Source organism: Phascolarctos cinereus, unplaced genomic scaffold, assembly GCF_003287225.1.
Source record: "Phascolarctos cinereus isolate Bilbo 61053 unplaced genomic scaffold, phaCin_HiC Scaffold_9;HRSCAF=440, whole genome shotgun sequence".
Lineage (NCBI taxonomy): Eukaryota > Metazoa > Chordata > Mammalia > Diprotodontia > Phascolarctidae > Phascolarctos > Phascolarctos cinereus.
The window spans coordinates 25,694,491-25,721,356 of record NW_027556402.1 but is presented as its reverse complement, the minus strand read 5'-3'; the positions used below and the strand labels follow the sequence as shown (position 1 = coordinate 25,721,356).

The following is a 26,866-nucleotide window of genomic DNA, read 5'->3' as shown; positions in this document are numbered from 1 at the left end:
TGAATATAAGAATAGCTGGAAAACAAGACATTGAACACCAGAAGTGTGATTTAGAAGAGATACGTTAGGAATGTAATGAATATGGAAAAGCTGTCAAGTAGAGCTCAGATTTTACTCAACATCAGAGAATTTACACTGGAGAGAAACTTTATGAATGCAATGAACATGGGAAGGCCTTCTGATGGAGCACAGTACTTAGGGAATCGTAGGTAATTCATACCAGAATGAAATCATATAAATGAAGTAAATATTGTTATGCTTTTCCTGGAAAAGGAAGAACAGCCTATAAAACCTCAGGTAATTCACACTGGACAGAAAACTGATGGTAGGCTTTCCTAGATGATAAGTTGCTTAATCATTAGCAGTAGATTCATAAAAGAAATAACTATGACTGAAGTGAAATTGTGAAGATCCTCTTTGAGAGTAGACATTATAGAATTCATGTTGAAGAAAAGCTATGATAATATAATGAATTAGAAATTTAAGGAAAATAGGATTTCAGTCCAAGCACACTCTCTCACTGAAAATTAACACATTTAAACTAATTGTAAATCCATATAAATAAAGTATATCCTTGTCTCATTTCATGCAAAAAAAAGTTACCTAGGGACCTTGAATTAGCTTCCACACTCCCACTGTATTGATTGGGGAATGTTGTGAGTCAAGACACTGGAGAAGACCTGGTATAGCTGGAGTTTAACTTTGCCTCTAGAGGCCATTTGGTCAAGGAAGATTTTTAAGACTTTGGTGATGGGGCTCCTGAGGTGACTTTCTTACTTACTGCTTTTAATTTCCTTGCTGGCAACTTTTACCTGCTTTCATCTTCTGGATTTTTGCTTTTTGTCACTTTGTGTAATACCTTTTGCTGGGGGACTGTTGGATTTTTTAAATTAAGGGTATTGTTTATCGAAATTCTCAGGATCTAAGCCATTACATCAGGCATGGAACCTCGACTAGAACAAGGCCCAATAGCTTGTGGGACAACATTAAATCATGAAATTTAGAATTGGAAGGGACCTCAGTTATCTCATCGTACCCATACCAGAAAAAGAATCCTCCTTACAACATCCTAGACAAGTGGCCATCCATTTTCTGCTTGAAGGCCTCCAATGAGGAGAAATGCACCAGCTTCTGAGGCATCTCCTCTAACATCTGGACAGGTCTAATTGTTTCAGAATTTTTCCTGATATTAAGCCTATACTTGACCTTTGTGATATTCATCTGTTGTTCCTGTTTATGCCCTCTGGGGTCAAACACAACACATTTATCTCTCTTCTACACCATAGCCCTTTATATTGTTGAAGAGGATGACCTTATCTTGTCCCTCTAACCCCATCTCCTGTCCTCATCTCCTTAGTAAACGTCCTCCATCCTTTCAGCCAATCTTACATGGGGTTCAGGGTTTTTTACCATCACCGATTGCCTTTATCAATGGCCAGATTACCTCTCAATGGCCTCCATTTAGTGCCTAGGAAGGTTCTGTCATGACATGTGTCTCATCTCCCCAGAGATGGGGCAATTAACCCTGAGAATCCTAGGGGAGTGAAAAACAAACAAACAACAACAAAAAAAACCCTGGGACTTGTGCTATAGGACTCCAGAAAGATTGATATTTCATTGACCTGGTTGTGTGGGATATTCTGGATCAATTCTGATCTACCCTAGAGTCTAACAACTTCTGGTGGCCCTATATCGAAAGCGAATAAATCAGGGTGATCATTCTTATTTAATTATCTGGAAGGGGTGAAAAGAGATGTGTGTCATTTTTAATACACTTTAAAAAAAATTCTTGAGCTAATTGACATGGTTTCAATATACATTATCAGAAGACTCAGCTTACTAGCTGTGTGACCGTGGGCAAGTCACTTAACCCCATTGCCTAGCCAAAAGAAAAAAAAAAAACAAAAAAGAAGGCTCAGCTTAGTATTGAGATGCATTTTTCAGCCAAAAAGAGTCAATATTGTTGTCAAGATTCTATAGATTTAGCTAGAGACGAGATCAAATGGCATGACTTTTTGCAGTTAAGCTTTAATGGCCATTTGCAGCTAGCTCTTGTCCACAATTCTGGATGTGAGACAAGAGGCAAGGTGTATTAAGAAACCTCTCCCTTACTGTCTCATTATTGGGAAACCTTTCCAGTCAACCATATGAGAAGGTTTTGCTTAAGTTACTGAATAGATTTATAAATTACATTTCTGATCTTGGCCTTCCACTCCTCCAGTAATACAATTTTGAATGAATAAAGAAATAGCCTTTTAATATGTTTGTCGCTATTATGTGTATATCTAAAGTTAAGATTTAGATACGCATGAAAATTCTGTAGGAACCAAAACGGCCCTTCCTATGTTTGTTGTTAGAAGATAAACATCTAGAATTCCCATTGTTATTATGTATATTCACCAGCACCTGGTAAGAGACTGGAGGAAGAAATTGTCATTTTTATATACATTCCTGAGCCTGTTTGTGGTGAATTCTCTTTTTTGTATTTCCTATCATCGTGTTTAACAAATACTTGGTGACTTGAATGTAGTCTTATGCCACAGTAGAGCTGTCATCACGATTTGTAAATGACTTCAAAGAACGTTTATTGAATACCTACTGTGTGCTCAGCATGCCTACCTCTTTTGTGGAGAACCGAATAATGAAAACATGAGTTTAGTGAACTTCTGTTTTGTTGTTGCCCAGGTGAGAGTCACTCAGAGCACCGAAGGCTACGATCAACCTCAGCTGATTAAAACACTGCAAAAAGGTGATTACTTTGGAGAAAAGGCTCTCATCAGGTTAGTGCACCGTTTGGGAATAATGTTTACATATTTCTTTTTAAAAATTAAGCTATATTTTTTATTTAACAGAAATTTACTTCTCCTTCATACTCCACCTCAATTGAAAAAGAAAAACAAAATCCTCATTACAAACATGCATAGTCAAGCAAATGTATGTATAATTATGTATTGTGTATGAGTATTATAAATTAATATATAGACATATGTCTGTTTATCTCTCTCTCTCTCTCTCTCTCTCTCTCTCTCTCTCTCTCTCTCTTTCTCTCTCACTCTCTCTCTCTCTCTGTCTCTCTCTGTCTCTCTCTCTCTATCACATTCTGCAGCCTGAATTTATTACCTCTCTTACATGGCTAATTATTGCATTGATCAAAATTCTTCAGTCTTTCAAACTGATCTGCTTTTAGTGTTGTTACTGTATAAGTTGTTTTCATAATTCTGCTCATTTCATTTTTCATCAGTTTATACAAGTCTCCAAAATTGTTTATTTTTAGAGTATTGTTGTTATTGTATAAATTATCCTCCTGATTCTGCTTATTTTATTCTGCATTAGCTTATACAACTCTTTCCATGTCTCTTTGAAATCATCTATTTCCTAATTTCTTACTGCACAATTGTATCCCATTGGGTCCATGTATTACAATTTGTTCAACCTTTTCTTAATTGATAGACATTCTCTTGGTGTCCAATCTCCTGCCACCACAAAAAGAGGTGCCACAATATTTTTGTACATATATGACCAGTTCCTCTTCCTTTGGCATACAGTCCTAGCAGTGATGTAGCTGGTCAAGGGGGCATGTACTGTTTAGTAACTTTTTGTGTATAATTTAAAATTGCTTTCCAGAAGGGTTAGACCCATTCATATCTCTACCAATACGACATCAATGTGCCTGTTTCCCCAGAGTCCTTCTAATATTTGTTATTTGATTTTTTGGTCATTCTTGCCATTCTGGTGGTTGTAAGGCAGAATCTCATAATTGCTTTAATTTACATTTATCTAATTATTAAGAGTATTTTTCATATAGTTATATGATTATAGATTATAGATAGCCTGGGTTTCTTCTCTTGAGAATTGCTTATTCCTCTCCTTAGACCATTTATCAAGCAGGGAATAGATCTTATTCTTATAAATTTGTATCAATTCCATATATATATATATATATATAGATAGATAGATAGATAGATAGATAGATAGATAGATAAATAGATAGATAGATAGATAGATAGATAGATAGATAAAGATATAGGAAATGATACCTTTATTAGAGAAACTTCCTGCAAAAATTTCCCTAGTTAATTGTTTTCCTTTTAATAGTAACTTTCTTGGATTTGATTGTACAAAACACTTTTAAATTTTTTGTAATCAAAATTAACCATTTTATCTTCTGTGATCCTCTCTGTCTCTTGTTTGGTCATGAAGTTTTCTGCTATCCAATACACTTGTTATTTCTTAAATGTATTTCCTATATCCAATTCTATTGTATAAATTGAACCAATCTAACTTATGCAAAATTTTTGTTTCTGGTTAACCAAACCAGTAAATATTACAAATTTAAATTACATGTTAAACATTTTTTAATTGGCTTGATCTTAGAGTGATCTGGTTTTGTACAGGAGATGAAAGGGGCAAATGACTAAATGAATATAAAGATGTGTTCTATGAGGAGAGACTGAGAAATTCTTTTCTACCTCTAAACTCCTACGTATGCTTCCTTTGACACTTAACGGTTATATGGCCCTGCTCAACTCTTTTCATAATCATTGACCATATGTCTGTTAGAGAATGGCTTTTGGTCATATATAGTTCTCTTAGCTGCCTATGTATCTTACATATCATACCCTTATCAGAGATATTTGTTGCAAAAAACTTTTTACCAACTGACAACTTTTACCTTTTAATCTTTGATAATTTAGGTTGTTGATAGTATTAAAACAATCTGAAAAAGTGTGTTAAAAGCTAAAAGTAAACTGAAATTTTTCCTTAAGGCTATATGTATTTCAAATCTGTTAGAGAATGCAATTTAACTTTGAATTCATGCTACCTATTTTTCATTTGCCATGGGATCTGAAATAAGAATACATTATTCATCAACCAATGAATCTGTCTGTGAGCATATATTAATTGCTTACTTTGTGCCAGGCTTTGTGATAGGTGCTGAGAGACAAAAATGAAATTGTTTCTTCCCTCAAGGAGCTTATAGTCTCTTAGAGACAATACATATGTACCTACAGACAGTCAGATGGAGAGACAGGTAAATATTAATACATAAAAATGAATACCAGATAATTTGTGGAGAGAGAAGCAGTTTGGGGGAAGAGGTTGAGAGAAGGTCTCACATGGGAAGCGGTGCCTGAGCTGAGTTGTGAAGGAACGTAGAGATCCCCGGCAGTAGAGAAGAGAAGAAGATACACTCTGGTCATGGGAGGCAGTCTGCAAAGGCACAGAAATGTCTGTGAGAAACAGGAAGAAGCCCGTTTGATTGTACTGAACATATACAATTGCGTAATGAGTTGTCCTGAACTTAAGCAGATTTAATTTCAGTCGTGCTTAAAATATTTTTTCCTATAAAGCCTGTGAATCAAGGTACCAAAGTTTGAATTATCTAAGGACTTTATGAAGATGCTGTGATTTTAAAACTGCTCCCTGAAAAAGGAATATATCTTTTGCTTTGGATGTTTGAAAAGGAAATTTGTCATATATTTCAGCCAGTTTGATTTTAGTTATTCTAGTGAAGAATATGGTTTGTAATGGCCTCGTAATGGCCAAACAACCCCTAAAGCCATTTCAGCCTTACAGAGCTGAAGTCAGAGAGAAAGAAAATGGCAGAAAGCCCTATTTGTTTTGTTTGTTCTGTGACTGCACAGAGACACTGTCGTTCCACATGTCAGAATGGCTTTCTTTGTATTTCTAAGGTTCGACACAAACTAACCCCAGGGTGCTTTTAGAATCTGTTGAAAAGAAATCCTTAGGGCTCACATAATGATTTCAAAAACAAACTTTATAAGCCTTCAAGATTTCATTCAAAGTATTGTTCTCTCATCAGAACTTGGATGACTGGCTCTGTCTTATGATAGAAATTTACATGTCAGATACATGACCCACAATCTAATTCTGAAGTCAGTATCCCTGCAAATTACTGTGCATCAGTTGTGGATGGGCTACTCTCCTTATTGCCAAGAAAGGCTTTGAAGTTTCTTGCTGTTTTTTTAAAGCAGGCTTCTAATGAGTATGAAAAAAACAAGAGATGTTATCACTTCTATACAAGGCTTCCTAGTGATGATGGAGAAAGGGCTCAAGGAGATACAGGCTGCATTGTTTGGAGAAGTGTGAAATAATTCCACTTTCCTAGAGATCATGGAGTCATCAGTCCACCCTGTGCTTTTCTGGGCGTCACCTTAGATGAATCTCAAGACTGGTGAACCCCCATGTATTTGTGTTTACATTAGTGCATGTAGTGTCAATATCTTTATTATTTGGGCAGCTTTACTGGAGGTGGTATGGCACAGTCAAGAGGGAATCAGAAAGACCTGGGTTCATTTCCTTTATCTAATACTTACTCACTTTGGGACCATGAGTCACCTGGACTCTCAGTATTAAAGGCATCTTTCTCAGACTATCAGTTATAGATTAATTGCCTATCTGCATTGTTTCAGGCATTTCCACACTGGGAGTTCCTTGTACCAATAAAATCACAAAGCTAGACCAAATGTAGATAGAATACATAGGAGGGTAGGGAGGTAGATAGACAGGTGGGTGGATGGATAGATGGATAGATACATAGATAAGAATCAGAAATATGGATATAGATGTTATGATTATTATATTATGTTATTGAAACCTCATAGTGGAGGCTACTAGTACCCGAAAAAGAGAAGAGACATGAATGAAGAACACTGCAGACAGAACTAGACGCTCAGTGAAATTCTCTTACCTGGTACTTGTAATACCAAGTAATCAATCAGTATTTCTTGCCATTTATTGATTGAAAGTGATATAACAGAGATATTATTACTTAGAGGACATTGGTTGGTGCATTTGTCATAGGTATATCTCATTTCTTAGCAGAAGTGAGCCATGTCTTTTTATTTTCCTGAACAGTGATGACGTCAGATCAGCTAACATCATTGCAGAAGAAAATGACGTGGCCTGCTTGGTTATTGACCGAGAGTGAGTACTCTGCTGTGGGTAGAGAAAGGCTGTCTCTGCTCGAGGAACCCCTGCTCTTATCTTTTTCGAAGGGGAAATTCTTCCCCTGCCATCACCCCTTAAAAATACTGATCCATCCCTCATCTACCAGTCAGTTCTCCAGTTCCAAATGGCTGATTGTTGCAGGACTGAAGCTCAGGGGTATGAGTGGGCCTGGATAAAAAGATGAGTGAGTCACTTGCATAGAGATCATAATTAAACTTGGGCTCATGAAATTACTGAGAGAGAGAGAGAGAGAGAGAGAGAGAGAGAGAGAGAGAGAGAGAGAGAGAGGGAGCAGAAGAAAGAGAGAATGCAGGACAGAATCTCAGGGTACATCCACAGCAATAGGTTATGTCACAGGGGTGGGGAACCTGCAGCCTTGAGGCCACCTGTGGCCCTCTAGGTCCTCAAGTGTGATGCTTTGACTGAATCTTCGGTCAATCTCCAAACTTCATTTGGATTCATCATGAATGAATGAGATGAAATCAAGGCTTCTTGGAGCATTGGCAGAAATAAGGACAAGAAGAAAGGTGAAGAGAAGAATAGCATTCTGGGGAGAAGAATATGTCATCCTCAGTTTTCAGTGGACAGAAGCCTCAGTTAGCTGCACTTAATGTCATTGCACTCTGCAATCAAAATGTCCAGTAAACAGGTTATAATGTAGGCTTGTTGGCAGGAATGATCAGTTCCACTGCATTTCTTCTGGACTTCAGTGGAAAAATCCAGAAGGCATTTTACCCTCTCACCAATAATCCCAATTACTTTCCTGAACTCAGAGAACTGATTCTATGGGGTGCTCCAAGAGTCTTAGTGCAGTTTTAAGCTTTAGTGGCATGGTTTGGGGATATCCCCTATAATTTTGTTAGTATTCTGTGTGAGGCTTTGTAGCACAGTAAACCGTTGTTAGCATCAGGAGGTCCTGGTTTTGCACCAGCTGTGTGGGCCTGGACAAGTACTTGAACCTCAGATGATCTACAAGACTTTATAATTACAGACGATATGAACAGGTGCATAGTTGAAGGGATCTTCCACACCAGGATCTTCCTATACCAATGAAATGAAAGGCCCAGAACCACTGCTAAAAGAAAAAACAAAATTAATGCTCTGCAACTTAACTTTAAAAAATAACTATAATATAATTGGTATAGGGAGAATGGTGACTGTCCGCATTTTCCTTTTCAGAACATTCAGTCAAACAGTTGGGACCTTTGAAGAACTCCAAAAGTACCTTGAGGGCTATGTGGCGAACCTGAACCGTGATGATGAAAAAAGGCATGCCAAGTAAGTGTGAGAAGTTTTACCCAGAGTAGACATCATGTTCTGGCAAAGAAGGAAAAACCATCCAGCCAATCAGGGTTGCTGCGGGGGCAAGAAGAGGCTTCTGATCCCCAGAGAGGCCCCTGGATGTCTCTTTAGCCAGGAAGTAGCAGAGGAGAAATAGGAAAGAAAATCCAAATAGATTCAGAAGATGATTGCCAAATTCCCAGTGTGGTCGACACCACACTTGCCTTTTTTTTGATGATGCAGCAAGTGTGAAGGAGATGTTTCTGTTAAGAAGGTCCCTAAGAGGGGCAGCCAGGTGGTGCAGTGGATAGAGCAGCCACTCTGGAGTCAGGAGGACGTGAGTTCAAATCTGGCCTCAGACGTTTGACAGTTGACATTAGCTGTGTGACTCTGGGCAAGTCACTTAATCCTCATTACCTCACCAAAAAGAAAAAAAAGAAAAGAAAAGAAAAAAGAGAGAGAGAAAGTCCTAAGAATAAGTTGTTTCCTTGGACTGCCATCTTGTCTACTCTACCAGTATGAAATCTAGGAGTGAGAATGTCTAAGAATCAATCAACAAACATTTATTCATTAATTAAGTCCCTATGAGCCAGGCATTGTGGTAGGTGGTTGTGAGACAAAAGGATGAAGCCATCCTGCTCTCAAGGGCTTATGTTCTCATGGGGCAGAATGGAGTTTTCTCTCATGTTTGTGCCATCTGTACCACAAAAAATATCATTCCTCTCAGGAGAGTATTAGTTCTGTATTCTCTTCTTTGTCGTTGGGGGAAAGTAGGCTTCTTGTACCCATTTCATCATACCTAAGAATGGAGGATGGGGGAGAACAGCACAGAACTTGTTCTGAATACCAGCTGCTTCGTGGAGTTAGCGTATTGTTTTAATAATTCCGAAGAACCCAAGGAGCCCCCCAAAGGCAGCCTCTTTTTAAAGAATTGTTCTGCGTGTTGCTTGAAACCAAATAGGCATCCATTGGCCCTAGTTAGGAGGAAAAAAATAGCTTCTGTGATATATTGACAAGCAATTATCTGTCACACGTAAACTATAATCTGACTCAATGGGCAGATTTTCATGTATAAAAGTACCACCTCTTGGTAGAGGTGGACAGAATGACCAGAAATTTGATAATTCAAGATTTTATTTTGGGAAGTGGCTATCTGCATGGTCAAAGTTGAATGGATAAGATTCTAACTTACCTTTGGCCTTGTTTGTTCTGTCCTTGTGAGGGATGGGATATCATATATCATATTTTTGGCTTCTGATGATATGCCTAAAGATACTCCTATCTCTCCAGTGTCTCTCATATATGTCCTCTTCTCTTCATGGTTCAAACCCTTTTCATCTCTCACTGAATACTGGAATAACTTTCTTTTTGGATTCCCTGCCATGCTCTGAACCCTTCTCCATACAGCCACCAAGAGAAAGCCCAGATCTAAATGTGTCACCCACCCACTCCCCTCAGGAGATACTTGTGGCCCCCTAGTATTCCTAGGATGAAACATAATCCCCTCTGTTTGGGATATAAGTCTCTTCACCACCTAGCCCCTTTCTGCCTTCCTAGGATTCTTATACATTTCTCCCTTCAACATACTCTAATCCTGCCTTCCTGGCATACCTGTTGCTCTGCACACCTGACATTTCTCACATCTGTGTTCTCTCTCTCACCTAGAAATCCTTGGATTCCCACAAGACTCAGCTCAGACACTACCTTCTACATCAGGGGTGGGGAACGTGTGGCCATGAGGCCACATGTGGCCTTCTAGATCTTAAGTGTGGCCTTTTGACTGAATCCAGTCGGATTCATTGTTTCATTAAAGGCATTTTCTTCCCATGCTCTGCACTGTCTGGGCTTGAACAAGTCTTTAAAATATCACAGAATGGGAGCCACACCATCGCACCTCTTTGATGAGGAATCAAGAAACTTTTCTCTTTAATGGAAAATTCTTTTGAGCTTACTTGAGGACATTTTGAGACAAATGTTTTCCGGAAATGTTTTTCAGAAGCAGACAGAACCTATTAATGTTAATAAATGCCCAGGCCTACATGCTCTAGTTAATTTCTTCTAAATCGCACAGCCACAACTAACAGAAAATTGAAGACCTGAATTAGAATGAGAACATTCAGTCAGATTCCCACACATTTTTGTAAGGGAGATAATGGCAATTTGCATCCTGTTGTACAATGCTAGTACCGACAGCTCATTGGCGTCCAACCCACGGCAACAAACGCTAATCGGAAAAGATGAATAACTGTTTGAGAACGGCAATATTTGGAAACAAACTGGACATTTGATTTTTAATGGTTCACATAGCAATGAGCATAATTATCCATAGAAAGTGTTAAGATTTTACAAAAATCCCAGGTTGCCTTGGGAAGTTTTGCAGTGTGATATTCTAATGAAACAGAAGAAATCTGTTTCTGATTACACTTTTAAAATTACTGGCTCTTAAAGGCATACTTGGCTGCTTCTTGGTGTTTTTAGAAATTCCCCCCCCCCACTTGATCTAGTGTCAAAAATGAGATTATCTTTGCAGACGCTGTAGGCAGTTAACCGCTAGGTGAAGTTAAGATGGGCCTTCACATATAATATTATCCTTGGCTAGCCAGGAAGAATAATTCATAATTTTACTTTTTCCCTATAGGAGATCCATGTCTGGCTGGAGGCAGGCCAAAGCTCTGTCTCTAGAGATGATTCAGCTGAAGGAGAAGGTGGCCAAATTCTCCTCCTCGTCCCCATTCCAGAACCTTGAGATTGTCACCACACTGGGCGTCGGTGGGTTCGGAAGAGTTGAACTTGTAAGGGGTTTACGTTTCAAACATCCAAGAGAAAATTTTGATTTTAATTTTTAATGTGCCCAGGTTCCTAAAATGAGTTTCCCTCCCACCCCTAGTACTTTACAGGACCTCAATCATCAGGTAGATTTCCATGATATATCGCATTGCACTATATTGAAAGGGAACAATAGAATTTAGATGAATGTTGCACACTTGCAAATCTACACTACAAGGTGAATGTTGCTAGTCCAATTGTTGCTCAAAGCTTCCCATAGCAGCACATCCTTTTGTAATATTTAATGTGAATTAGTGGAACATCCAAAGAGGACTGCAAGATATCAATGTAGATATAGTATTTCAACTTAAAGACTTATTTCAGTAAGAAAAAAAGAGTATTCTATAGAGGGCCTAAGAGGGCTCAACTTGGAACTCTAAGGATTTCATTTATATTTCATAAGCATTTCATACATACATATCATATTACATGAATATACAAATAAGTGAATATATATATATGTATATATATATACACACACACACACACATATATATATGTGCTATCACTCTATCTCCTCATCAGAACTATAGCTCTCCTTCTTAGACCATAGAGTAGGGGGGTCCAGACTACCTAGCATTGCTAAATGATTTTTGAGGCATAGAATCCAAAACCTTCTTTCCTTGAAATGTCTGTTTCTGAGCTACTGTCTGGGTCAGGTAGACTGTATGACTGAAAGATGGTCTCTTGGTCTTAGAATCCCCTGAGATAAATGTTTATTAGTCTCAACTTGCTCGTCAGGGAGTCTAACTCACCTATTGGTCATCAGTGATTGTGGTGGATTGTCTTAGAAATGCCCCCACCAGCTTCTAGAATGGTTTTGAAAAGAAGCAAGGCATCCCTTCTTTCCACTACTAAGTAGAGAGTACTTTCCATAGATCTGCTAACTTCTATGTTCTATGGACATCACAATTTCTCAGCAGAATGCTGTCACCTCATCGAAGGTATTGATATTGAACTTAAGCATTGTATTGTTGTTTATTTCTTTTAGCTTTCTTTCAGACTGAAGTTGTAGCCAGGTGGTAAACTTCTTTCAGTTTTTATCTTGGTTGAGAGATGTGAGTGTCTACAGTTTCTCTACTTTCAGAGATTCCAAAACACAAATCGATGAGTAGGCATGCCCCATGCCCTAATACCAACACAGAGAGAGTAAAGCAAGTGTCTTCATTTCCGACGTTGTATGCAAGTACTAGGAAAGCCCCCTTGAGGATGGTGGACATTGTCATAGACTTCCTAATGCCAGCCAAAGCTAGAATGTCTTTCAACAGAGTACTTTCAGAAGGCCATATACTGAAAAATACTTCTCACACACAATATTTTAGCAACTGTGGAATCTTTCCATTATGTTTATGCATACTTGTGGAGTGGTCAGTTACCATCAGTATGTGATTTGTGTTCTTGCTGTCTGTGTGATAGCAAGAGATAAAGAGATTAAAAAGAGATAAAAGTTCTAAAGATAGATTAAGAGATTAAAACGTTCTAAATGTTTGCCGGTGCTAATCTTAAATACATAGAAGCACTTGGTGATACTTTTCTTTGTACACACTAGTCACAGGCCTGATGCTTCTCAGTTCTGTGTGGGGCCATCTTGGGCTAGGAAAATCTGTTTTGTACTCACTGTAGTGCCTTCTGGACCCTTATGTCCAGAGTCATCGTATAAAGCCTCCATAACCTTAGAGCAGTATGCCCAAGGCAGCATCAACTGCTTCTTGATACCACTCGGGGGATCGGGGTCAGTTTTGCCCAGCTCCAGCTTCTGCCACTTGAGCCCTTTGGTATTTAGCACCTTGCTTCTAGGCTTATGCTAACTCACACCATCCTTTGTTGGCCATCTGATCTCTTTATCAGGCATCCACAGATAGCAGAGGAAAAGATCAGTGGGAGAAGTTCACATAGGCTTGTGGCAGGCTGATTGGCGGATATCCCAAGCTTTCAGCTCTGTTTCTCTATCTGTATTCCGACTTCTTCAGGTGGGACCTCAGTGTTGGCGTCATGTAGCCTTCTGGAGAAGGCACCTACATCTACAGTAGACTTTCCTGGCTGTTGATATAGGTCGAACTCGGAGTTGGACGGAGCTGCCTCGTTTTTCTGGCAAACAGCATCCAACCTGGCATTCATCAGGATATGTCCGTTGCCGGCCAAAACTTCCACTTTACTCCATATACTTACTCTCTCTAAATTTCTCAGAGACTGTCCATTTCAGTGTGAGGAACTCCAACTTGTGAATGGGGTAATAGGCCTCTGATGACATATGCAACTGTTTTCATATAACCATCATTTACTTATTGTAGCTTTGAGTTATTTTTTCTCAAGCCAATCCAACATTTTCATTTGTCTTTGTTTTCGTTCTTCCATGGTCTTCCAAAAGACAGTGATGTCATCAAGGTATACCAGTCCTTACAGCTAGTTCATGTCTCTAACTACTTTTCCTATCAGTCTTTGGAAAGTAGCAAATACCCCCAAGATGCCTTGAGGCATGTGCTCAAACTAGTAAAATTCACCTGGGCAGATGAAGGCAATGTTTTCTTTGTCTTCCTCTGCCTTTGGGATCTGGTCCATTCCAAAAACTACTGGCTGCCTAATAAGCAGTCCGTGACCTCTTGAACTCTTGGCATGGTACAACGGATCACTCTGGTTCTTTTGTTCAAAGTGTGGCAGTCAACACACATGTATCTTTCCATTCTTCTTTGGTACTACTGCTATGGGTGATAAATATTGGACGCTGGATTCTGCGATGGCGATGCCATTCACCAATAGGTTCTTGAGACGTTCTTGGAGATTATTAACCACAGACAAAGGAATCTTCTAGCTCTTTCCCAGAATGGTTGAGTGTTGGTGAATTAGATTTATGAGTCACCCCTTTGGACACATCCCACTCACTCACTGAGAACATGGTTGTCCTCTTTCTCAGCTTCTGTTTCAACCACTTCCATTCCTCTGATACCAGGAAATCCTCAGAATCAAATTTCCCTGGGTCTATTTCAGACTTGAAAGGGCAGGTTTTTTATAGTATTCACTGTGACAACTTAACTCTAGCCTGGGTGTTTCTGTATAACTCGCATGAAAGGTCAACGTGTATATAGGCATTGAGTCCCAGTCTATTGTTTGTAACATTCTGCCGGTGGATTAAATAGACCAGAATTCATTAAAATCAAAGCTGACAGTCCGTTTATGCTGGTAGGGTCTGGGCAGCCCAGGGCCAGAAGTTTGGTTGTTCTGATGACTACTACGATAGCTTTAAGGAGTTGCTTCAGTGTGTCACAGGTACGAGTACTTTTCGTCAATTAGTCCTCCAAAGCCAAAGTGTGGCATGAGAGACTTGGTCGTGTCCCAATCAATTTGTATAAATGGAAGGAGTTATTTCAGAAGCAGATCGAAATGTTGAGGGCTGAAAGTAGAGAGGAAGGAGTGGAGCTGCAGTGCAGTGCCAAGAACCAGCAGCCCCAGGGCCGCCAGCCAAACAAGAAAAGAGAAGGGAGGACTGAGCTGTGGCAAAGAAGGGACAGATCGAGGAGGGCCATCAGCTCCACAGGCATCTCAGCAGAAAGTTGTGGCTGATGCCACCAAGGCACCGACCTATTCAGGGACTGAGGGCAGGCTCCAGAAAAAGCCTGCTCTTTCCCCAGTTTTCCTTCCCAGTGACTGTTTATCCAGACACTATAATATAATCTACTGTTTTATTACCCAAACATTTCCAGTAACCTGAATTTTGCTTCAACCACAGAGAGGCTAGGGGTTAACTAGAAATAGATATAAATGTAAACTTAGTTAAAAAGCCTGGCCTCTTCCCTAACTGTTAGGAATTTTCCTAACTGTGGACTGGGAGTGATTGTGATTGAACCTATAAATTTTCATCTAAAATAAATTCCCTAAAGCCACAAAAGAGGGGAACACATAGATTTTAGGGGCCATTTCACGGGCCCTAGGTTTAAAAAGAGCTTATTTTGTAGTGGAGTGACATACATACATATCCTTATTATATATTATTATATATAATATGTATTATATATAATATATGTCTCACATATAATAGATATATTCTTTCCTTCCTTTCCTTTCCTTCATTCTCCTTCCTTCCTTTTCCTTCATTCTCTTTCCTTCCTTCTTTCCTTCCTTCCTCCCTCCCTTCCTTCCTTCTCTCCCCCTCCCTCCCTTCCTTCCTTCTTTCCCTCATCTCTTCCTTCCTTCCTTCCTTCCTTCCTTCCTTCCTTCCTTCCTTCCTTCCTTCCTTCCTTCCTTCCTCCCTTCCTTCCTCCCTCCTTTCCTTCCTTTCCTTCCTTCCATTCTTCCTTTCTTTCTTTCCTTCCCTCCCTCCTTCCCTCCCTCCTTCCCTCCCTCTTTCCCTCCCTCCCTCCCTCCTTTCCTTCCTTCCTTCCTTCCTTCCTTCCTTCCTTCCTTCCTTCCTCCTTCCTTCCTCCCCCTTTCCTTCCTTTCTTCCATTCTTCCTTTCTTTCTTTCCTTCCTTCCCTCCTTCCCTCCCTCTTTCCCTCCCTCCCTCCCTCCTTTCCTTCCTTCCTTCCTTCCTTCCTTCCTTCCTTCCTTCCTTCCTTCCTTCCTTCCTTCCTTCCTTCCTTCCTTCCTTCCTTCCTTCCTTCCTTCCTTCCCTCTTTTCTTCCCAGTTTCTGTGGTATCTAAAATCTTATGGTACAGATGGGTACTGTAACTGTAAAGACTGCTTGAGGAGTACTCATAGTGCTTGTCATCTTAAGAGGAAAAGCAGGGAGTTTAGGGTCGAATTTCAGTTGACTCCAATTACGTCGCCTCTTGGCTTTTTGTAACAGTTATGTGAAGGCCCAGCAGTGATGCGACCAGGTTAAGCTTTCTAAGGTTATACTGGAATGTGGAGCTCTGACCCTAGTGAGGTCACACTTGACTTTAAAATGACAAAACCCTTAGTGGTTTTGCCATTGAACTATTTTCTAAAAAAATAGTGTCCAGAGGGAACTAGGCTAACAATTGCCATCTGCTACAACCCTTTCTTCTAACAATTATGGAAGAATACTAGTAGAAACCCTTGCTAGTAGCACCCACGTGATTCAGGACTTCAGCTGGCAAACATTCTGTTTCTTACTTCAAAGAGTTATTTTTAGTATGTTGCCTTATATCAGGTTTTAGAGTGATTTATCACGATTGCAGTGTTATTTTCTCCAAACTGTAAAAAGAACAGATTTGGCCACCGGAAAGTGATCTCTTCCCCCAGTTAGTGATTCAGCATCCATTGTTGCTGGCTGGTAGCATTCAGCTCTTCTGCGCTTCTAATTTGTCCATCACATATAGCCTAAGTGTGAGTTTCTCAGCCTGTCACAGACATGTGCTTTCAGTCAGATACATGCAACCATTTAAATTTTTTGCTTTAAAAGGAAATTCTGAAAATAACTGTCTAGATTGAGTTAGTATTTTAATTTGAATCTCTAAGCTTATGAAATAGAAAATTCTTTTGTCACTTGATTCAGAGTTCTCATGTCACATAGTCAGGTCAAGATGACATTTCAAAAATCATGGAATTTCCGAGTTGGAAGTGACCTCATGGACATTATAGTCCAACTCCTACTATTTTACAACATACCCAGCCTTGCTGGAAGACCTCTAGTGAGTAGAAATTCATTACTTCCCAAGGCAGACCATTCCACTTGGGACAGATTTAATTGTTAGGAAGTTTTCCCTTACATTGAGCCTAAATATACATCCTTCCACACAACAGTCTTTCAACTTCTGGAAAATAGCTGTCATGCCCCACCCCACCCAAGTCTTTTCTTCCTCTAGTTCCCTAGGTAATATTCCAAGTTCCTTCGCATCTTGGTTACTCTCCTCTAGACTAAGCATTAAGCCAGAGTTATTTCTTACTTATATATTGAAATTTCAGTGTCAAAGATTAATACAAACTTAATTTTGCAGACAATGAGAGGAACATTTATATACTAAATTCTTAGTGAGCTAAGAATTTCAAAATCTCATATGCAATTTAACTTCAGTGAATAAATTAATCTCAAATAGGTTACAATTTCTCTTAGCAAAATTACCAATCTTCCCCATTTCTTAATATATCATTGAAGGATTAAAAAACAATTCTACCCTAGGTTAAAGTGAAAAATGAGAATGTGGCATTTGCTATGAAGTGTATAAGGAAGAAACACATTGTTGACACTAAGCAACAGGAGCATATCTATTCAGAAAAGAAGATCCTGGAAGAGATGTGCTCTCCCTTTATTGTAAAGTAAGTGAACATTAGGAATTTCAAAGCGTCTTCCTTTTGACCTTTATTTTCAGTGACTGAAGCAGAATGGTAATTAGCCATTAAAGATTTCTGTGGATTGGTTGGAAGGGGAATGATAAAATCGGTGTTTTAGGAATATCGTTTTGGTGGCTGTGTGGAATTTGGATTGCAGAAGTGGGGGAAGGGAAGCAAGGAGCTCAGTTAAACCACTGTAACAGTAACCTAGGTGCCAGGTGGTGAGAGCCTGAACCAAGGAAGCTTCGGTGTGAGTAAGGAAAAGAGGACAGAGGTAGCTAAGATGGACTCACCAACTAATGAGATATTTGGGGAAAATAAAAGGGGAGAGTGAAGGAGAACTCACAGTGTGGGACTCCCCAGGTTACAGGAAGTATGGTAGTGCCATCAAGAGAACTGGGGAAATCTGGAGCAGGGATGGCTTTGGGGGAATTACAATGAGTTCCACTTTCATGTTTAGTTTGAGATTATTATAGGATATCCAAGTGGAAATGCCAAACAAAAAGTTGGAAATATAGGACTTAAATTTAGGACTAAAATTACAGCGCGAGATATATAGATCTGAGAATCATCCACATAGAGATGACTGAAACTTTGGGAGATGGTGAGACCACCAAGGGAAGTAGCAGAGAGAAGAGAAGAGGGGCCCAGGACAAGGCCTTGGGGGGACCCTGCCTTTAGTGGGCTGCTCCAGTAAAGGAGAATGAAGAAAAAGTTGGTCAAGTAGGACAAGAAGAAGAGAGAGTAGTATTATGAAAGTCAAGGGAAAAGATTTTGGGGTGGAGGGGTAGAAGTGGGTAGGAGGGGCAGATAGGTGGTGCAGTGAATAGAGCACCAGCTCTGAAGTCAGGAGGACGTGAGTTCAGATCTGGCCTCAGAAACTTGATACTTACTAGATGTGTGACCCTGGGTGAGTCACTTAACCCTGATTGCCTTGCCAAAAAAAAATGAAGTGGGTAGGGAGGTTCAACGGTAGAAGAAGCTATAGAGATTGAAGGCTGAGAAGAGGCCATTGAATTTTGTAGTTAAGAGAGTGTTGATAACCTTGAAGAGAGTGGTTTGATTCCAGTGGTGTGGAGTGGTTGGAAGCTAGTCAGGGGTGGGGAACCTGTGGCCTCAGGGCTACGTGTGGCCCTCAAGTGTGGCCCTTGGACTGAATCCAAACTTCACAGAACAAATCCCACAGGCCATCTCTGCGAAGAATGGCTAGGGGAAAGGCAGAAGAAGGGAGCCAGTTGGGATACTGTGACAGAAATCAAGCTGAGAGTAGATAAGGGTCCAAATTAGTGTAGAAGTAAAGAGGTAAGGACTGATAAAAGAGATATTGTGGATGGAGGATCAGTATGACTCAACAACTTTTTAAATATGGGAGTAAGAGGGGGAAGAGTCAGAAATTAACCTGAGGTTTCAAGTCTGGGAGGCTAGTAGGGTCTCAGTGGAGATACCGAAGTAGGAAAGTATCAAGTTTAAGCAGGAAGATGATATATTTATCTTTGGACTTTTTGAATTTGAGGTACATATGGGTAGAAATATCCCACAGAGAAGTACAGTACAGAACTGAACTCTGGAAATAATTGGAGGTTCTAGAGCAGGGGTAGGGAAACTTGCAGCCTTAAGGCCTCAGGTTCCCCATCCCTGTTCTAGAGATGTCATTGTTGTCTATAGAGAGGTGATATTGATACAGGCCTAGGTTCACTAAGAATGCTCCACTTTTCTTTATGTAGCTATAACAAGACACTTTCAGTGCTAGCACCTAGACATGTAATTGATGATACAGTTAGTCAATTTTAAGGTTAGATAGTTCTAAACTTATGTTTCTGATTATATTATCTGTCTTCACAGATTTTATCGCACTTTCAAGGACAGAAAGTATGTCTATATGCTCTTGGAGGCCTGCTTAGGTGGGGAACTGTGGAGTATCCTAAGAGACAGGTAATTATAAAGTTGTAATTATTTAAATCTATATCTGTTTCTACATATGTGCGTACAGATAGAGATCTGTTCTCCAGATGGCTACATATCATGCACAATGAAAATGGGAGGTCTTATGAGAGGAAAAAAGAATGTGTGTAGAAAGGAATTAGGAAAAGCCAGTAGCAGTCAAAGAAAAGTAAAAAGAAAGATACCTCAGCATGAATCATATCAATGAGTTGTATGGGGGTAGATCAAAGGCAAAAGGAAAAGGGGATGGCAGAGGCTGAGATGGATAGATAGCCTCATGGAGACAATGAACATGAACTTGGACAGACTTGGAGAGATTGTGGAGGGTAGAAGGGCCTGGTATGTTATGGTCCAGAGGGTCAGGAGGAGTGGACCTGACTGAATGGCAATAAGCTGTTAGAATGATGGCCCTCCCTTTGTAACTCCTCCCTTCAGCCACACGTGGGTACGCTTTCCCTGCCTCAGGGTGTCCCCTCTAGCCCTTACTCAAGAGGAACCCAGCCAGGCATAGAACAATAGTGGGGGTTGTTTTCTTGTTGTTACTACTTGACCTTCATTCTTGAAGAGAACCATGATATGGGGGGGGGGGATGCCATGACTTGCAAGAGAATTGGGTTTAAGTGAGGCAGAGCTGTGCAAAGTCACCAGCCTCACTTTGTCCTCTGGAGCCATCTGGGTCCAGTGGTGAGATATAGATCAGGGCGCCTGGAGATGGCCCAGGATGCAATGGGGGTAACTTGCTTTAAATATCCTTCTGCTTACCAACCTCTGTCCCTAATGTCACTTAAAAAACCTCATTTGTGCTCAGTGGGACTCATAAGGTCCAGTTTCACATAGTCTGTTACCCTGCTTGGGAAGTTCACAAAATAGCAAAAACCTAAATATTCTGTCTTAGATGACCCTCCCCATCCCTCTTCAGAATGTTAGTATAGTCATCCTTTCCAACTCTGGTTTAATTTGTTTGTGAATAAAGGGAGTCATCAGGAAAATTCTCGTGGCTTGTGACTCTGCTAGATGAGTTTATAAATATCAAAGCTGGGAAGATGGTGGTTTATTGGGACCTAGAGGAGCTCAGTTCTCTTACAAATACTACATTAAAGTTCTAAAAATGCACCAGAAAGAACACTTTGAAATGTAAATGCAGGAGACAAAAGAAGCTTGGAAGGGTTTGCAAATTTGTATACGTGGGAATTGGGCCTCTGATTGCACTAATTTCTGCCAGGGTTAGAGAGAAAATTAAGACTGACTAAAGGTGTGGGGGTGGTTTTGTCTTGTTTTTTATGATCTTTGGAGAAGGAAAGGGAAAGGAGTTGGGGAGGGGGTGCATGAGATGAGTACAAACATAGAAAAAGAGGTATTGAAGGGGACATGTATGCCATGAACCTCATTTTCATCTGAACGGGACAAAGGAAGGTAGAGGACCCTTGCGCGCGCGTACACACACACACACACACACACACACACACACACACACACAGAATATGGTTTAGAAATACATTAAACTCAGCAGGGAAATAGGCTGGGTCAGGGAGAGGGAGAAAGAGGCATAAAGTGGGGGAATTGTAATGACTCACACTGGGGTGTTGAAGGGAAAGACTTGTGACTTGGAGTGAGGCAAGGGGAGGAGAGGCAAGGCACCAGAAACATCTCATCGTTTACAGTCAGTCCAATAAACATTTGTCAAGTGTTTATGTGCCAGACATTTGCTAAGTGCTAGGGGCTCAAAAAGAGGTGAAAAACAGTCCCTGCCCTCCTGGGGCTCACAGTCTAATGAGTGAGACAACAAGCAAACAATCATGTATTGATAAACAACAGTACAAGGTAAATAGGAAATAATAAACAGAGGGAAGACATTAGATTAAGAGAGGTTGGGAAAAACTCCTTGTAAAAGAAAGGATTTTAGTTGGGACTTAAAGGAAGTCAGGGAAAGCATTAGGGAGAAATGAGCAGGGAGAGTGTTCCTGGCATGGGGAACTACCAGAGAAAATGCATGGAGCAGAGAGATGGAGTATTGTTGGCGGGAACAGCCAGTATGCCATGCCAGTGTCACTGGATTGAAGGGTAGATCTCTATATGTCTGTCTGTCTATCTATCTGGAAGAGAGTAAGGTATGAGGACACTGGAAAGGCAAGAGTCCATGAGGACAGTGAATGCTATAAAGGGGAGGCAATAGGGAGTCACTGGGGTTTATTGAAGAGGGAAGTGCCATGATCAGACCTGAACTTTAGGAAAATTCATTTTGGTGGCTAGAGGGTGGATTGGAATGGGGAGAGGCTTGAGGTGATGAGGGCCTGCACTAGAGTGGGCAAAGTATCAGAGGAGAAGAGGGGCATATTTGAGAGATGTTGCAAAGGTGAAACCAACAGGTCTTGGCAACAGCGTGGATGTGGGGGGGGTGAGAGATACTGAGGAGTCAAGGCTAACCCCTAGTTTGTGAACCTGAGGGACTGGGAAGGTGGTATTGCTCTCTGCAGTAACAGGGAAGAGAGGAGGCAGGGAGGGTTGAAGGGAAAAATAATAAGTTCTGTTTGGGGCATAGTGAGTTTAAGATGTCTACTGGGCATTCAGTTAGCACCACAAAACAATCAGAAGTAACCTTTGCAAAATTTCAAAGAACAAGCATATCCTCAGAGATAAGATATGCTAAGACGGTCCTACCCTGTGGAGGTGGGAGGCCTTGGGGCATAATGCATTGCACACATTTTCCAAGTTTTTTGATGTATTGATCTGTTTTTCTAATTTTCCTCTTTCTCTTTTTTTCCTCTCAAAAATATTATTTGTAAAATAGAATGACTTTCTGAGAGGAGTGAGGGTGAGGGACCTTGGGAATAATTCTGGTAAAACCAAAATATCAATAAAAATTTATTTAAAAAAATGTGAAAGATTCTGGAGGCAGAGAGACATAGGGAGTTATTACAGCAGCATAGGGGTCCATATGGGTGAAGATGCAGGCATCTTCTAACCTTTGGTGCCCTGGTATAACACACTGCTTGGCACATAGTAGGTGCTTAACAAATGCTGATTGACTGATTGACTCAGTATACAGAAGCATCAGAAATCAGGGGAAAAGGATTTCTAGGTGTATCTGTGCATCTAGAACTGAAAATATTAAGGCTTTTTGTAAACCTTATGGGATAGTATATTTAAAAATGTAATCGTTACTATATTTTAGGAAGTCAGTGCACAAAATTAGGTGTGAGCTAGCACAAGATAGTTGTAATACGAACACAGTGGTGAGCCAGGGAATAGTTTTGTTCTAAATTCTGACTGTCCAAAAAATTGCCATTAAAAGTCATGCTAATTAAAAATGAGCATGGTCTTCCCAAGTCATTCTTTAGAATCTAAAATTGAATTTCAGAGTTCTATCACTTTACCTGTGTCAGTAGTTGCATGATTTATCTTGTCAAAGAGAAGGGTCACCTCTTCATGTGAGACGGGGTGAAGGAGATAGTAGCAGGAGGCATCTGGGTGGTGTGAGGTGAGGAGTAGGTGAGAAGAGGGAGCTCACAGGGAATGGTCTAAATTTTTTTCACTGAAATATGAAGCAGGGTTTTCAGGTGAGGGAGTGGGGAAATGGGGAGCCATGGAAGGTTTGAGGAGGAATAAAAAGGCTTGGAAGAGCTACTGGAGTGAGATTGTGAATTATTTAGGGAGATGCAAAAGAATTGCCTCGCAGCAGTGAGAGCCCGGTTGACATTATATAAGATAAATTTGTAGTCAACAAGGTTTTGTGGTTTTCTTCACCTTCATTCAGAGGTGTGTGTATAGGAAGGAAGACAGAAGATGGTGCAGTAATCCAAAGCTGAGACTTGGCCTGGCAAGATCAGTGGTATGATAAGGGGGCAAGGTATTCAAGAGAAGAGATAGTGTAGAGTTGAACTGTTTCACCAAGGGTTCAAAGTGGGAAATGAGACAAGCACAGCTTGTGCAGGGGTCATGGACTGAGAGACAATGGAGGGTTGTGGGTTTAGAAGTTGTAGTATGGACGAAGAACAGGGTTTGGGGTTAAAAGGCAGAAGGAGAGAGGTGGAAAGCCAATAGATGGTGTTCAGGTAAGGGAATTTCAGAGTTCATAGATGTGGAATTGGTGGCCTGTTTTGGGGGTTTGGAAAGATCAAGGGTATGACCATCTTTGTGGCTGGAGTGGAATAGAGGAGTAGGTTCCTACTTGCTTGCTGCCACGAGCAGTGCTGCTGTCAGTGTTCTGGTGTTTGGCACCGCTCTTTCTGCCTTTAACCTTCTTGGAGTACATACTGAGCAATTGGATCTCCAGGCCATGGAGATGGGCACTAGTCACTTTTTTAGCCTAATTCCAAATTACTTTCCCGAATCATTAGGCCTATTTACAGCTCTACCGGCAGTGTATTTGCTGTATTTTCAGAAACCTTCCAACCTTTAATACTACCATATTTTTGTCATCTCTACCAGTTTGCTGGTAGTGAGGTAAAATCTCAGGGTATTTTGATTTACATGTTTCTCTTGCATTAGAGATTCATATCATTTTTTTTATATGATTGTTAATCGTTTGCAATTCTTCTTTCAAGAACTGTTTGTTCTCTAATTGGTTGATTGCTTATCTATTGAGAAATGGCTCTTGTAGACCAGAAAGTATCAACTGTTAAAATGATTTTGATTGCAGGGGCAGTTTTGATGAACCCACTTCTAAGTTCTGTGTTGCCTGTGTGACAGAAGCATTTGATTATTTACATCGCCTGGGTATTATCTACAGGGATTTAAAGCCAGAGAATTTAATTCTAGATGCTGAGGGATACCTTAAACTGGTAAGATTATTACTGTAGCAAGTGAATTATTACAGAATTTTCTCATTGCAAAGTTGGTTCATGATTGTTATTATCCTCTTCAGTTTGGTGCAATTGTCATGTTAACAGTGCCCCTTTGACACTCCTCCCCATTCCACCCCCCTAAAAACTATTCGGTTAACCACCCAGTGTACTGTGATGAATGCTGTGTTTTTACCTGCAAATTTTATGATTAAACTAGGATTATAAAAGGTAAATTTATAAAAGATTTATAAAGTATTAACAAACAAAACTTATTTTAAACAATATTTTATTAGAGAAGCTATTTATATCTATATAACTTTGAGTCAAGTGATATAGAAGTCTCTGACAAAAATTTAAGAATTGGGTCACTCAAAAGGAAAAGGAAGAGGAAAAGGATGAGGTTGGTATGATTAGACTGTAACTTATTATCAAAAGAATTGTTCAGGAACAAAGGTTGGAAATGGAATGTCATATACAAGGAAGACACACACCAGTTTGACTGATGTGGGGTGGTCAAGGAGGAATAATATATAATCAGCTTGGAAGGATAGACTGGAACCAGATTGTGAAAGCATTAATGCTAAACAGGAGTATATATTTTGTTTTCGAGGCAATCGGGAGCTGCTGAAGCTTCTTGAGAAGGGGAGTGACGTGGTAAAGCCTGTAGTTTAGAAATATCAAATTGGCAACTGTGTGGAGAAGAGGGTGGAAAAAGAAGAGGTTAGATGCAGGGAAACAAATTAAGAGATTTTACAATAGTCCAGTAAGTAGGTGAAGAGGACCTGAGCTACAGTGGTTGTGGTGTGAATAGAGAAAAGGGAAAGGATGTGAGAGATGAGGAGGAGGAAGCAATAGGCAAGACTCGGCAACTGAGTGGATATGGTGGGGTGAGAGTGAAGAATTGAGGATGTCTCCTAGATTATAATACTAGAGTGCTGTTTGAATGATGGCACCCTTGAAAAGAACAGGAAAGTTGGGAAGACTAAAATGTTTGTCTGAGGTACCACTTCACACCTACTTGGCTAATATGACAGAAAAGGAAAATGATAAATATTGGAGATGTGGGAAAATTGGGACACTAATGCATTGTTGGTGGAGTTGTGAACTGATCAATCATTGTGGAGAGCAATTTGGAACTATGCCCAAAGGGTTATCAAACTGTGCATACTCTTTGATCCAGCAATACTACTGCTAGGTCTACATCCCAAAGACATCCAAAAAAAATATATTGTACAAAAATATTTATAGCGGCTCTTTTTGTGGTAGCTAAGAATTGGAAATCAAAGGGATGCCCATCAATTGGGGAATGGCTAAACAAGCTGTGGTATATGGTTGTAATGGAACATTATTGGGCTACAATACTTATAATAATTATAATAGAATAATAATTGTGAGAACCACAATCATCACCAATGACAGGCCTGACGATTTCAGAAAAACCTGGAAAGACTTACATGAACTGATGCTGAGTGATGTGAACAGAACCAGGAGAACACTGCACACAGTAAAAGCAATATTGTTTGATGAAGAACCGTGAATGATTTAGCTACTTTCAGCAATACAATAATCTAAGACAATCCCAAAGGACTAAAGATGAAGCATAGCATCTGCCTCCAGAGAGAGAACTTATATTGATTGAATACAGACTAAAACATGCTATTTTTCACTTTTTCTTTCATTTTTTCCCTTTTATTTGAGTCTTCTTATACAAAGCAACTAATGTGAAAATGCTTTATGTAATTGCACATGTATATCCTATGTCTTATTGCTTACTGTCTCAGGGAGGGGGCTGAGGGATAGAATTTGGAACCCAAAACTTTAAATAAAAATGTTAAACCCCCAATAAATAACACTTTATATGTTAAAAAAAAGAGAATAGAGTGCTTGGGGAAGATAATGAGTCCTGTTTTAAACATAGTGCCTTTGAGATGCCATCCAGGTCAGGATGTCCAACAGGTCCCCTAGAGATATGGGATTGGAAGTCAGGAGAGAGATAAGGGTATATGCATCATAGTGAACCCACAATAAGGATATACCTACACATGGGGGTGATAACCCTGCAAAAGATATTGAGTATGGCCAATCAGACTAGTAAAAAGAGGAGGTTAGCTAAATAAATTATTTCATTTTTTATCAGACATTCCAGCCAAGGAAGAATATGAGAAACTGAGAGAATTAAACAACTATACCATTGTACTTGAAAACCATCCAGACTTTTTAAAAAAATTTTGTTCATTTATTTATTTATTTATTTATTTATTTATTACTTCTGTAGCATTTTATTTTCTCCCTTAGTAGTATTTTTTTTCTAGTTACATGTAAAGATGTTTTCAACATTGACTTTTATAAAATTTTGAAGTTCCTCATTTTTTCTCCTCCTTCACCTCCCCTATGCCCAAGATGGCATGCAATCTGATATAGGCTATACTTGTACAATCATATTAAACGTATTTCCACATTAGTCATGTTGTGAGAGAACCAGAACAAAAGGGAAAAACCATGAGAAAGAAAAAAAGAGACAAAATAGTACGCTTCCATCTGAATTCAGACTCCATAGTTCTTTCTCTGGATGTGGATAGCATTTTCCATCATGAGACTTTTGGAGATGTCTTAGATCCCTGCATTGCTGAGAAGGGCTAAGTCTATCAAAGTTGGTCATCGCACAACGTGGCTGTTGCTGTGTACAGTGTTCTCCTGGTTCTGCTCACTTCTCTCAGCATCAGTTCATGTAAGTCTTTCCAGGTTTTTCTGAAATCCTCCTCCTCATCACTTCTTATAGAACGATAGTATTCCGTTATGTTCATATACCACAACTTATTCAGCCATTTCCCAA

At 39.8% G+C, this 26,866-nt stretch overlaps 1 protein-coding gene across 1 annotated transcript in view; it reads left to right on the top strand.

Moving 5' to 3' along the window:
* The window catches only part of PRKG2 (protein kinase cGMP-dependent 2), a 123,396-nt gene that overhangs the window by 70,553 nt on the left and 25,977 nt on the right, over nucleotides 1-26,866 (top strand). The window contains exons 8-14 of the mRNA XM_020988351.2: nucleotides 2,686-2,780; nucleotides 6,880-6,948; nucleotides 8,152-8,250; nucleotides 10,892-11,045; nucleotides 17,157-17,293; nucleotides 19,151-19,240; nucleotides 23,889-24,030. Of these exons, the coding sequence (XP_020844010.1) occupies nucleotides 2,686-2,780; nucleotides 6,880-6,948; nucleotides 8,152-8,250; nucleotides 10,892-11,045; nucleotides 17,157-17,293; nucleotides 19,151-19,240; nucleotides 23,889-24,030 (786 nt within the window). The remainder of the gene's footprint in view (nucleotides 1-2,685; nucleotides 2,781-6,879; nucleotides 6,949-8,151; nucleotides 8,251-10,891; nucleotides 11,046-17,156; nucleotides 17,294-19,150; nucleotides 19,241-23,888; nucleotides 24,031-26,866) is intronic.